We start from the raw sequence: 12,345 nt of genomic DNA, 5'->3' as shown, positions 1-12,345 counted from the left end.
AAAGATTGCATTCAGCAATCTTGGGGATCTTTTCTAACCTAAATGATTTTGTGGTTCTTTAAAAATGGAAGCCTGGGAATTTTTTTAATCTTTGTCAATTGAGTTTTTAGGGCCAGTCAGTTGGCTGACTTTTTTACAGCATTACTTTTTAGTCTCCACAGAAATTGGTCTGTAGATTCCAAAATAAGTTCCAGACTCCAGAAACAGCTGTAGTTGTTTCTGCGTACGAAGAGCTGGATTAGACTAGCTCTGTACCCACCAAGCTTTCTGCTGCTCTGGCCCTTTTTGTACTATATTTGCCCACAAAACTGGCATTCACCCAATGTTGATATTAAAAGCTATAGGGATAATCATGTCAGCTGAGGGCAATGAATTCAAAAAGGATATAAAATTTTCCACAGCACCTCAGAATAATACTTGTACTTTTCATTATGGCTTCTTTTCTGCTGAGGGTTATTTTAATTAAGCCTCCTCAAAGACCAGTTTACCTGATTGTAATTTCAATTTTTAAATATACAGAGTTTTCAAGTAAAGAATGATTTATTTTTTAATTTTTCTTGAATTAATAACACTTAATGACAAGTACAAATGAGCTTACATTTATCTGAGTGCTGGTGGCATAATAGATTGTGAATGTTCTCTAAGTGATGTGCAATTAGCAATCCTGTCACTATGTTGACACCTGTAGGCTACCATTCTGACCAGATTTTCAGAATGAAAAAAGGAGTTCAGTTTTAGGGAATAATAGATAAATAAATAGTTATTCATTCAAGTATTGGTAATACTTCTGCTTTACAGAAATATTTTTGTGGAATAATCTCACATCGCTGTGTGTTTGCACATAAAACTGATCTTAAAGTGCACCAAGTGGATGCCAACAAATATTTTGAAAATGCCTGATTTATTTTGCCCTGATTCTAACAGAAATCTAAGCTCGCACCTCACCTCATTGTATCCCAAAATTAAATGCACAGAACTTGCTGAACTGAGTTATATGTTACAGATATCTTACAAAAATGGTACATATATGTTACATATATGTTACATGTTTACAAAAAAGTAGCTGGCGTTTGTGATCCAACTTGAAACTCATGCTTTCTTATTTATTGTCTTTCCTCAGGTGTTGTCTGAACTAGACATTGTTGTTCCTCTTCAGTTACTAATCAGCATGTTTTCTGATGGAGTTAATTCTGTAAAAGAATTAGCAAATCAAAGAAAATCAAGAGTCAGTGAACTGGCAGGAAATCTTGCAGCTCGAAGGGTAACTTACTTATCCTGCTTGGGGTTTTTTTTTTTGCTTAAAACAGTCTTCATAATAAAGTCCACATGAAGAATTAAAAATCCACTTTCATTATGGCAACGTTTGATTGAAAACACTATACATTTTGAAAATGAAAGGAAATTCAGCATGACTTCAGTTAATGTCACTATATCATATAAAAGTGTAAAGATAATACAGGTAGGAACTTGGTATCTTTTCCAAACTTCTTTATTCTTTGCACCTTCTATTGATAACCATCAGGAGCAAATTGTTATGGACAGCTGGTCATCCAGAGTGACCTTTTGTATTCTGGTATGAATTTGGTGTGCCGGGGTATGTTTTGAAAGGGTGAGAGAGCAGAATTTATTTCTGGTTCCCTACCTTTTTTATACCATACACAAGAGATGCAGAATTTGATCTAAACTTGTCTGTCAAAGACTTATTGTCTAGAAGAAAGCACGTACAAATCTGTAGGCACTACACATACTTGGTCTGATATGACTTCCAAGTAGTTTGGATGGAGTGCTTCAAGGACACCAGGAACAAGGTTTCTTGAAAGACCTGATTCTTTAGATTTAAGGAACTACAGCATCCAGGCAGTTGATGATTCTTTACATGTGGTCTTCTGGTCTTCTGATGTAGCTCTGCAGAGAGCACTGCCACACCTAGCCCATGATTACTTCTTAACTAAGCAGAAGAAATGGACAAACTTACTGTCTAGTCTTTCAGACTATAGCTGGCCTGAAAATAGACTTCATGTGTTTTAGATGGCCTGCTGTAGTGTGGGCATAAATCAGTGCAGACACACAGAGCATATTGCCATTGTGTCTAGTGAATTTCCAGCTACCTGTATCCTTGGTACAGCCTTAGTTAACAAAGCTCTCTTGAAGTGGGCTCCTTTATTAATCTCCTGCTATTAAAGTCAGTGCCCAGGGATTATGGAGCAAGTTGTTGCAACCTTATGGCTGCTTTACTGCCTGCACCAATTTTCAGTTTGGTTTTTGATGTTGAAATTCTCCTTAGTAGGAGTAACATAATGGATGTCAGCCACTTAGCTTAAGAGAATGTATACATCTGGGCAGAATTATGGTTCCTGTACTTCCATTGTATCTTATCGCTCAGTGGTGCTAAGGGACACCTGTATATTTTGTAAAAAATATACAAGCTACAGAATGGAGTGGCAAGGCTGTCAGAGTTCTTGCTATTTTTGACATTTTCATATAAAATGAGATTGCTTAAATGTCTAACAGTCATTTGGACATGTTGGTTTTTTTATGTTTTCAGGTAAGCGTTGCTTCTGACCCTGGGCGCAGAGTTCAGCACAACATGCTGAGTCCTTTCCCAAGCCCCTTCCAGAGCCCATTTCGGAGTCCAATACGTAGTCCTTTTCACAGCCCTTTCAAGAATTTTGGACATCCTGGTGAAAAAACAATTGATTTTGAGTGTGAAGATGAGGAAATGAATCTTAATTGCTTCATTCTGATGTTTGATCTAATCCTGAAGCAGGTACTTGCAGAAGAAAAACATCCACATGCAAGGAACACTGAAGTGCTGTAGTCACTTTGATTCTCCTGTATTGATTCTCTTTCTGCTTAGGGTCTGGCATTGATTCTTTTGATCCTGTATTGATTCTCTTTCTGCTAAGGGCCTGGCATGAAGTGTAAAGCATTTAAATCCCAGTACAGCTGTCATCAGTCTTTATCTCTATAGAAATTATAGGTTCATGTTAAAAGAAGTTAGGTACCTCCACATTCAGGTTAGATACTAACCTGACACTAGGGAAAGGAACTTTTCCTTGGAGTTTTGTTTATTTTTACAGACTAGAGGCAGAGATTTGTTGATAAGCTTGGTTTAGATGCATAATTTTTGAATAGCTAACTTTCTACATTGTGAATTGAAGGACAAGTGTTTTGGATGACAGTCTCCAGGTAAAATTAATGGATTCTGTGCTTGAAATTGTCTATTTACTCTAGCTGTTTGAGCTTGGGCCTCAACACTAGGGGCAATTTAAAAATTCTGAGTTACAGTTTATCTCAGATTCTTCCCAGTAGTGTAATATAAAACTACCAGAAATGTAGGAAGAGGCAGACAGTTTGTACTCTTTTAAATGAATAATAAATCCTTACTCTTTTGGCTTTTTTTCAGATGGAACTCCAGGATGATGGTGTCACTTTGGGCTTAGAGAACAGCATCTCAAAAGATATAATATCCATCATAAACAATGTGTTTCAGGCACCGTGGGGTGGTTCTCACACCTGTCAGAAAGATGAAAAAGCAGTTGAATGTGGTCTGTGCCAGTCCAGCATTCTTTGTTACCAGCTGGGTTTTGAGCTGCTGGAACAGCTTGCTCCAAAGGAAGAAATCAGGCTTGTGGTAAGTAGAGCAGGAAAGGGTCTGTATTATTGGTGTTCTGAAAATCCTTCACTATTCTCTTTCCATCATAATCAAGGGAGCAAAGCTGCACTGACTTTTGGCATGAAACACTTGGGAGGTTAAAGCAAAATGCCATTGAACTGTAAAGTTTCCTGAGTTCGAATTGATTCAAAGAACCCAGGGAAGATGGCAATATTCATCCACCATGAATTCTTCCCCCATGAACACTGAAGTGCTATTTCACTTTGGAAGTGCATCACTGCAGTTCTACTGTGTCTCAAATAAAATGTGAAGTGTTAATACTTATCTTTTGTTAAAAGGAAAGAGTGGATACTTTGAAATGATTAACGATTTTGGGTGAATCAGTTGTCAAGTGAGCAAGCCTTAGTTGGAGCTTGACTGTTTAAAATGCTGAGCACTGTGGGAAAACTGAATTTACTTCAGGTTGAGTATCCAACTTTATCAGACCCAGATATGTACTCTCCAGTCACTAGTCATCATTAAAGTTCTCCGTAGCTTTGCAGAAGAATTGGAGCATTTCCTGTGGTGGTAGTGGTCTGATGAATTTTTTTAAAGCTGGATGTCTATTAGATGTAACTGTTCCATCTGATAGTTGAGAAGAAGGCATCATTCCATTTATTCTGATGCTCGTTTGCTGTGGCGTGTTAGTAGCATGTTTTTGTTAGCTTTTTTCCTTCAGTGGAGGGAATAATGATGCCTTTTTATGTGTCAAATTTTCAGAATTTCATTAGATATGTATGCTAGAAGTAGATATTTTGCACATGGTATTCAATAACTTGTGCTAGAAAAATCATGTCATGACCCTCCAATACAGATTCTCATCTTAACTGAGAATTCGTGAGTAGTGTAGCCTTTTGGGTGCTGGGACACTCACAGAGTTCATCCTGAAATTTACAACATCAGTGTCATAATGGGATCCTTTAATCCTGAGCTCCTTGCCACAGGCAGAAGTAGCTCCAGCCTGGAGTTTACATTTTTCAGTGTGAAAGTGGTTGAGGTAGATCCTGTCCCTCAGCCTGTAGCTCCACAGTAGTGCAGGATACACCCTTCTCCTGTCTGTTATTCCTTTCAAGGATGACAAACTTGGTGGAGTATTGTCCCTTTTTTTGAATCCACCTCAGCTCCAGTATGGATATACAATTTCTGCTAAAGCAATGCCTGAAACACACTGTTTTTGTCAGTATGCATTTGCTGATGCACAATATTAGATATGCAGGTGATTTGAGTGCACAAATGTACATGAAACTAAACAAAGTCTGTGTCATTTGAGCTCAGTTTGTCACACCAAATGTATCTTAGACATCAGGATATGGCCTCATGTAGGTAACATCAAGAAATGAATTTAACTTATTATATTCTTAAAGGAGCCCACAGATAACCTCGAGGATAGTCTTCTGTATACTAGACCTGAGTTTATTATAGGAACTGAAGCAGAAGAGGAAGACAAATCAGCACCAAAGCATGGAGAAAACCCAGGACATCACACAGAGACCACAGAAAATTCTGGTAGGTAGAGGCTGAGAAGGTTATTGCAGTAAGGTTTTAAAATACAAGTTTCTGAAGCAGTCCAAAGTCCAACAGTGCACAGTCACTTTTAATCATGCATTTAATTCTTTCTTAACTGAATAGGCTGTAAATAAGTTGATAGCAAGTGTGACTGTCTCCCAAAAGTGTTAAAAGAAGTCTTGGCTTTTTGAACACATAAAGCAACAAAAACATTAGATGCCACATCCCGTGCTATACTAACTTTACTGCCTGCAGTGTTAGTGTACCTAGAATTAATTTCTCTCTCATCACCTTAACATTCTTTAGTTTCATTTTGAATTCATAGATTAAAGAATTTTAATATTGTCTGTAACTTACATTTTTAACAGCGATAAAGAATGACACGGAAAGAAAGTTTTGTTATCAGCAACTTCCAGTTACCTTGAAGCTCATATACACAATATTGCAGGTAACATTGATTACTTGTTAGTTTAGTTTGTATTGTTGGCAAAGTGATGTCATTGTGTTGAGAGAGAAACATCTGTTTACACAGGAAATGTCAAGGTTTGAAGAACCAGACATTCTTTTTAACATGCTGAATTGTCTGAAGATCCTTTGTCTTCATGGAGAATGCCTGTATATAGCAAGAAAAGACCATCCACAATTTCTCGCCTATATTCAAGATCACATGTTGATTGCAAGGTGGGTTTTTATTACACATTTTGTCTTCATACTTGGTTGGTTCTCCAGGTATACACTTGTTGTTAGTGTCAAAGAATTTGCAAGTTTACTATGGGAAATTAACAAGAGTGGTAGAGAAGTGTGGAAAGATTAAGAAACTTGTATAAAAGTTATTGCACAGACTAATTAAGATGTAAATTAAACCAAGCTAATCCTGCATTGTCCATCATGGCTACTCCATTGTGAAGCACCTCTTTTGCAATGAGTCAGAGTCTCTCATATTCAATAATACCATTACCTGAGACTGATGTATCTTCCTATAAAATAAAATAAAGGATGTTGTAGAGGCAAACCATATCAACACAGTTTATAGGGCCTTAGCATTAAAGCTGAGAGAACAATAGTATTTCACCTTATTTTTATGAGGAACAGGAAATTTGTTCTCTTAGAGTGAATTGAATTGAAATCTGTGCATTTTAAGATTCTCTTTGGAGAAAGAAACTTTTGCAGAAGACTAGCTGAGTAAACATCAGCATATGATCTTCTGAAATAGTGTTTGTCAGCACTCTAACAGCTGCTCTGTTCTGTATCAATTTCACTGAGCATCTCCCAGGAGTTAGGGTTTTAGCAGCCTAGAGAATCTGTCCTGAATCTAAATACCAGCAAATTGTGAATATCCAAATTCTTAGTTATTCGTGGATGCACATGATTTGTGGTGCCAGTACAGTTCATGTGGCTTATGTGGTGTAGTTGGTCATGCTGAAACTCCTCATTTGTAGCATAGATTGTGTTTCATGGGAGTTGTCTTGAATTAGGCAAACTCTTTCAAAATGAAGTATTTAAAACTGAGGAATATTTGAGCCTGGATTTTCAAGAAAAAATGCTGTAGTTGAAGATTTGTGAGTAGCTCTGTGTCCTGGTTTAGGGCAAATTTGGAAGGAAACTTCCAAAGGGGTCCTTCTAGAAAGCAGATTCAAGTAGTCCCTCCCAAAACTGGTTCAGGAAAATATTTCCTTGGAGAAAAGTGGAAAAAAGTGTTTATTTAACAAGCAGAGTATTCACAAGCATAAAAAAAATGAATAATATTACACAATGGAACCTCTTGGTGTCCTGAAGAGATGGCAAATTCAGAAAGTCCTTGCCATGGGGTGTAGCTCAGCTAGCTCGGTCTCTTATCAGTCCCTGCTGTGCTGGAAAATGCCATATCCTGGATGCCCTGGTGGGCCACAGGTGTGAGCTCCTGGTGTTTTCAGTACAGAGCAGGTTTAAACAGTTCCAAGAGAAAGGAAAATAAAACCACAGTCCGGGGAACTTCTCTGCCTCAGCGAGCTAAAAAACTACCTAAAAGCAAAGGAGAGCTCTCTCCTGCTGTCCATGCTGCAGGCAGCAGAGTCCGTGAGAAGGAAAGATGAAACTCTTATCTCTATGTTTTGAATACAACTACCTCAGACATTCCACTGCTTCTCCTTCTCCCCCCCCTTCACTCTCAGATCCAGTTTTAAAGGTACAAAACTTATTTCTGGGGTAAACAGACGAACAGGGATAGAATTCAGCATCATAAAGTCACCCCAGGACGCTCTGTTTTCCTACTCTGTTTTTACTACAATCCTCTCCATAGTATTCACATAAATGCCCAGCATGGGTCATAAAGATTTTAATGGAAAGTTCTTTACATTTAGAGGAAAGGATATCAAGGGAGTGTCTTTATAAGCAGGCTTGCTTTCTTTTGTCTTGCTAGCTTATGGGGAGTTGTGAAGTCTGAGTTTTCTCAGCTTTCTTCCCTGGCAGTCCCACTTCTTCTTCATGCACTTTCTCTTCCTCATGGAGCTGACATTTTCTGGACAATCATAAACAGCAATTTCAACAGTAAAGACTGGAAGATGAGATTTGAAGCAGGTAGGCCTGAGAAATGTACTCTATTTTCTGTTTGTTTCTTCTCTGAAGAAGTAGAGCTTTCTTTGCAGTAACTGAGGAGACATATAATAAATGATGATCTTTTTGCTGCTTTGGAGAGTTTTGGAGATAGTTTGGTGCTAAACAATGGCACAACAATGTGCAGTAAAATAGAGGAAAAGATGAGACATTTTGGATAATAATCAAAATTACAATTCTTTCTAGGTATTTTTCATTGTTACTTTCTCAGCTGTGCATATTTCTAGGAAATGTGTATCAATCAGTACATAAACCATTGCCTAAATGAATATGCCTCTTGTCTTGCTGCTCAGTCGAGAAAGTGGCTGTGTTGTGCAGATTTTTGGATATTCACTCTGTGACAAAGAACCACCTACTGAAGTACTCTTTGGCTCATGCATTCTGCTGTTTCCTGACTGCTGTGGAAGATGTCAACCCAGCAGTGGCTACCAGAGCTGGTCTATTACTTGACACCATAAAGAGGCCAGCTTTACAGGTGGGTGCACTGCATGGAAAAAATACATTCCAATGGAAAACTGGCTTTTCACCTGGAGTTCAGAGGTACATCACAGTCACTGCTAATATCTCTTTAGGCAAGCATTATTGGTCTTGGTGCTTGATGTATGTGCAGAATAGCCAAGGGAAATGATACTGCCCTGCCCCCAACTTAGAATCATAGAACCATTTACATTGGAAAAAATAATTTTTAAGATCAAGTCCAACCATAAATACTTTCATTACTGCAGTGGATTACTATCGTGTTTGAACTGGTGTTGTAGAAAACTGTAAATTGATTTTTGATTGTTTGAAAAGAATTAGATTTTTTCAATTAAAAAAATACATCTCTAAATCTTATGAGACCCTGCTGAGCTCACAGTGAGAAAATATATTTGAGCACAACCAAACATGGTCTTGATCTTTTTAGCCATTTAATTTTATGAATGTGAGAGAGCCTGCCAGTCAGGATTCACATTATTAAATCTAAACAGATATGTAAGAGAGAAAACCAAGATTAAAAAAAAAAAAAAAAAAAAAAAAAAAAAAAAAAAAAGTCATAGAACAATTCCGTTCTAGCTCTCTGGAGAATAGAATAAATATGTATTTTAAAGGGTTCAGGGTTAGTGCCTACAAAAAGCTGTTAATATTTGCTATTTTAACTCCATTTAGTACCTTTTCAAAATAGTTTCCAGAGAACTTGAGTTCAATGACACTGTTACTGAACTTGCGTTCAATGAGACCAGTATACTTCACTTGCATATTCAATATGTGGGCTTTCTTCTCAAACTTTAATCTTGACACTACAGACAAAATTCCAGTGTGGATAATGTACAGAAGAATTTTGAGGCAAAGTGGCTCTGCTACACTTCACAATGTAATCTTTCTTCTCCTGTTTAGCTTTGGTGATTAATTCTTTTTGTAATTAAGGACTTGATTCAGTTACCTAAATGTAAGGTTTTTCTCAGATGGGGAGTGTGAGCAAAGAACTTCTATATTGTCTACCAAATATGCAGTAGGATAGAACTTTGCCTGTACCTTTGTATTACGCAAAATCTTAGAAAGTTCTACATTCAAAATATGATGCTTATTTTTCTCTTTACTTACCTTACTTTCCCTTTGATAGCATTAGTTCTGATTTAAAGGACTTGGTAGGAAAAAAGAGCTAAATCTTGGTCCTCCACTAAGTGACAGGAGAAGTTATGAGCTTTGACCTCCCTTTGCTTTAAAAAATCCTTTAAAAAATCTCATGTCTCAGTTATGTGTTGTTTCCTTTGTTTCCCTCTGTAGGGTCTCTGCCTCTGCCTTGATTTCCAGTTTGACACAGTTGTCAAGGACAGGCCCACAATTCTTAGTAAGCTTTTGCTACTTCACTTTCTAAAAGCAGATATCCCAGCTTTGAGCTGGGAGTTCTTTGTGAATCGCTTTGAGACCCTGTCTTTGGAGGCACAGCTTCATCTGGACTGCAACAAAGAATTTCCTTTCCCAACAAGTAAGCAGAATTCAAATCAATCTGATCACTTTTTATCAGCTTCTGGAATTTTAGTTGTCTGCAAGTCTGAGACAGTTGCACGTCTCACATGTATAAATTTTCTGAAATTAGGTAATCTTTCAGGCCAAAATAAAATAAATTGAAGTAAGCATTTTTTACTTCCTGAATACAGAGTAGGCTGTATTCTGTTGCACCTTTGGGTGTCATGTTTTGCTCTCACTAGGATGTGATTGCCAGCCTTGGTTGAATTGTGGTGTGGTTCTATGATCACCTGCAACTTGCATTAAGCCACTTGTTCCAGCGTAGAAGTTCTAATGCTGTCACATTTGCCATTCTCCATGTCCCAGATATGCCCAACCCTGTCCTGTGGTGGTCTGTACAAAGTCAGCCCTAGGAGTTGTTTGACCCTCAAAAAAAGCCCTAATGTATGAGGCATAGCATGAGAGATACATGGACTCCTAGAACCAGTGCTCAGTTAACTATTTTTGCAGTGACAAATGTTTTTAAATGTTCGTCCTGTTCATACTTGGTTTCTTAATGAGACACCAGATCTCCTTCCTTTCACAAGAGTGGTACTAAAAATTAATTAATGCATAATTTTTTAGAATGCTGAGTAATTGAAAACTTCCTAACCCAAGTGGTGGCCCATGAGTCAGATCTATTTCCATCTGATTTTCCTAGAGGAGATGGGAACAGCTGTTTGAACAGTGCATGTTCCCTCAGCAGCCTAGTGCTTCCTTCTACTTTTGCATGGAGCCCAGTGCCCAAAAAAGTCTAGGAGCTGCAACTGCTCCACAGGAGAGGGGTGGAATTGCAAAGGTATTTTTTTCTCCATATGTGAATAGCTTTACCCAATGCTGAGAACTTCTGCTGTGGCCTGAGGAGGGAGTCTTGGTACTAGTTTCTAACACCTCTGGCTATAGATACAGGGCAATGTCTTTAAATAGGAATATTGTGAGTGATTTAAAATAAGCAGAAGATAATTTTCAGATTTCTTTTTGACCTTTCTCTGTTATTTCAAAGAGATGGATGATGCAAAGGATGGGCTCACTGACTTCAGTCACTCTGATGATTAAACTCAAAGGGTTCCAGTGCACTATACATATGAGCATGGAAAAGTATTGGTGATCCCATTAAGACATGCAGTGATACTGCTGATAACACCACTGTAACTCCATAATCAACACTCACAGGTTTTTCGAGTTCAGAATCAGGATGGTAGGTGCAGGCAGAACAGGAGGTAAGGTAAAACTAGAGGCCAGGGTTAAGCGTGAGTGCACTAAATGTGATCCATACTGGTGAGATTTCTGCGCTTTTAAATAGGGGCATCTCATATCCTCTGAGCCTGAAATTCAGTTTTTGGTTTCAAGAATCTGTTTTTGACCAAGTAACAGCATAATTTTTTGACACAGTTATGCCTTTTGGGGTTTTATGGTTTTCAGAATGAGAGCATGCAAATGAGTACCTTGCAGGAGGGCCCTGTGGGCCCATTTGAAACTTCCTTGGCTTGAGCGGGACCTGGGGCTCAGTTGCATTTGGCACTTGGCAGCAGTAGGACCTCCCCATGCTGTAGAATGAATCCTAACTTGGTCCATTGCATTTGCAAAGCTATCACTGCAGTCAGGACAAATGTGGCCAACCTCAGTGACGCGGCAATGTGGAAGATCAAGAGGGCTCGTTTCGCGCGCAACCGCCAGAAGAGTGTGCGCTCCCTGCGGGACAGCGTCAAGGGCCCCGCCGAGTCCAAGAGAGCGCTCTCCCTTCCGGAAACATTAACCACCAAAATCCGTTGAGTATCCATTCATGTTTCTGTGACACACCTCTGTCTTCTCCCCTAGGATCATATGGCATTGATGGGTACACGTTGGAGTTGTCAATATTTTTCCAACTGGGATGGCAAATTCAGGTTTCTGACTGCATTGGGCATTACTCAGATAGTGACAAGTTAGTGAGTTTGACAAGGAACATAGACATGTGTCTAGGATGTGTCTGTTTAAAGTGCCAGAATAAAATACTCCAAGACTAGTTAATCTTTTCTAGATCTTAATTTTTATTTGTGGGTAATATGCAGTATTTTTGTCTTAAATAGATACAGATTTTATAGAAAAATTCCTCTATTACTAATATACTTATTAATTATAATTTTAAATTACAATTATTAATCAGTGCATGCAGCACATGCTAGACATCTTAAAAACAGCTGTAATGTCTTAAATGAGTTTTTGAATATATTCAAAATTCTGTTCTTAAGGAAACAATGTCCATGCAACACATCCTTCCTGACAGTTTCTACAGGAGGACCTCAGTGCTGGGAAACCATAGGATTGTATGGAGTGCCACACAGATACCTTTCCAAGCAGAAATAAAGCTTGCTTGTTCTCAATTAGAGAATTTTGCAAACACGGATTAGTCTTTATGTTCAAATTAGACCTTTCACATTGCTCTTACCCATATAATAGGAACTGATAAAACTTATGAACCTGAAAGGTAATTTTGCTTTCCAACACTGCAATATATATTGATTCCAACACAATCCCCTTGAATATTTTGGGATTCTTAGGTAATCCTTCATGACCAATTACTGATGCTGCACAGGGACTCCTGTGTGCTGACTCTTGTACCAGCA

General features: G+C 38.3%; 1 protein-coding gene across 2 annotated transcripts in view; it reads left to right on the top strand.

The window, feature by feature from the left end:
• UNC79 (unc-79 homolog, NALCN channel complex subunit) overlaps positions 1-12,345 on the top strand; it is a gene marked incomplete at its 5' end in the record, with an annotated part of 106,278 nt that overhangs the window by 33,833 nt on the left and 60,100 nt on the right. For both annotated transcript variants that reach the window (XM_083864446.1, XM_083864445.1), the window contains 10 exons: positions 1,121-1,261; positions 2,546-2,767; positions 3,407-3,634; positions 5,020-5,161; positions 5,530-5,609; positions 5,694-5,842; positions 7,560-7,717; positions 8,047-8,228; positions 9,518-9,719; positions 11,328-11,507. In XM_083864446.1, the coding sequence (XP_083720572.1) occupies positions 1,121-1,261; positions 2,546-2,767; positions 3,407-3,634; positions 5,020-5,161; positions 5,530-5,609; positions 5,694-5,842; positions 7,560-7,717; positions 8,047-8,228; positions 9,518-9,719; positions 11,328-11,507 (1,684 nt within the window). The remainder of the gene's footprint in view (positions 1-1,120; positions 1,262-2,545; positions 2,768-3,406; positions 3,635-5,019; positions 5,162-5,529; positions 5,610-5,693; positions 5,843-7,559; positions 7,718-8,046; positions 8,229-9,517; positions 9,720-11,327; positions 11,508-12,345) is intronic.

The sequence above is a fragment of the Zosterops lateralis genome, assembly GCF_965231275.1.
Source record: "Zosterops lateralis genome assembly, chromosome: 6".
Classification (NCBI taxonomy): domain Eukaryota; kingdom Metazoa; phylum Chordata; class Aves; order Passeriformes; family Zosteropidae; genus Zosterops; species Zosterops lateralis.
This window is presented reverse-complemented; position numbering and strand designations above follow the sequence as displayed.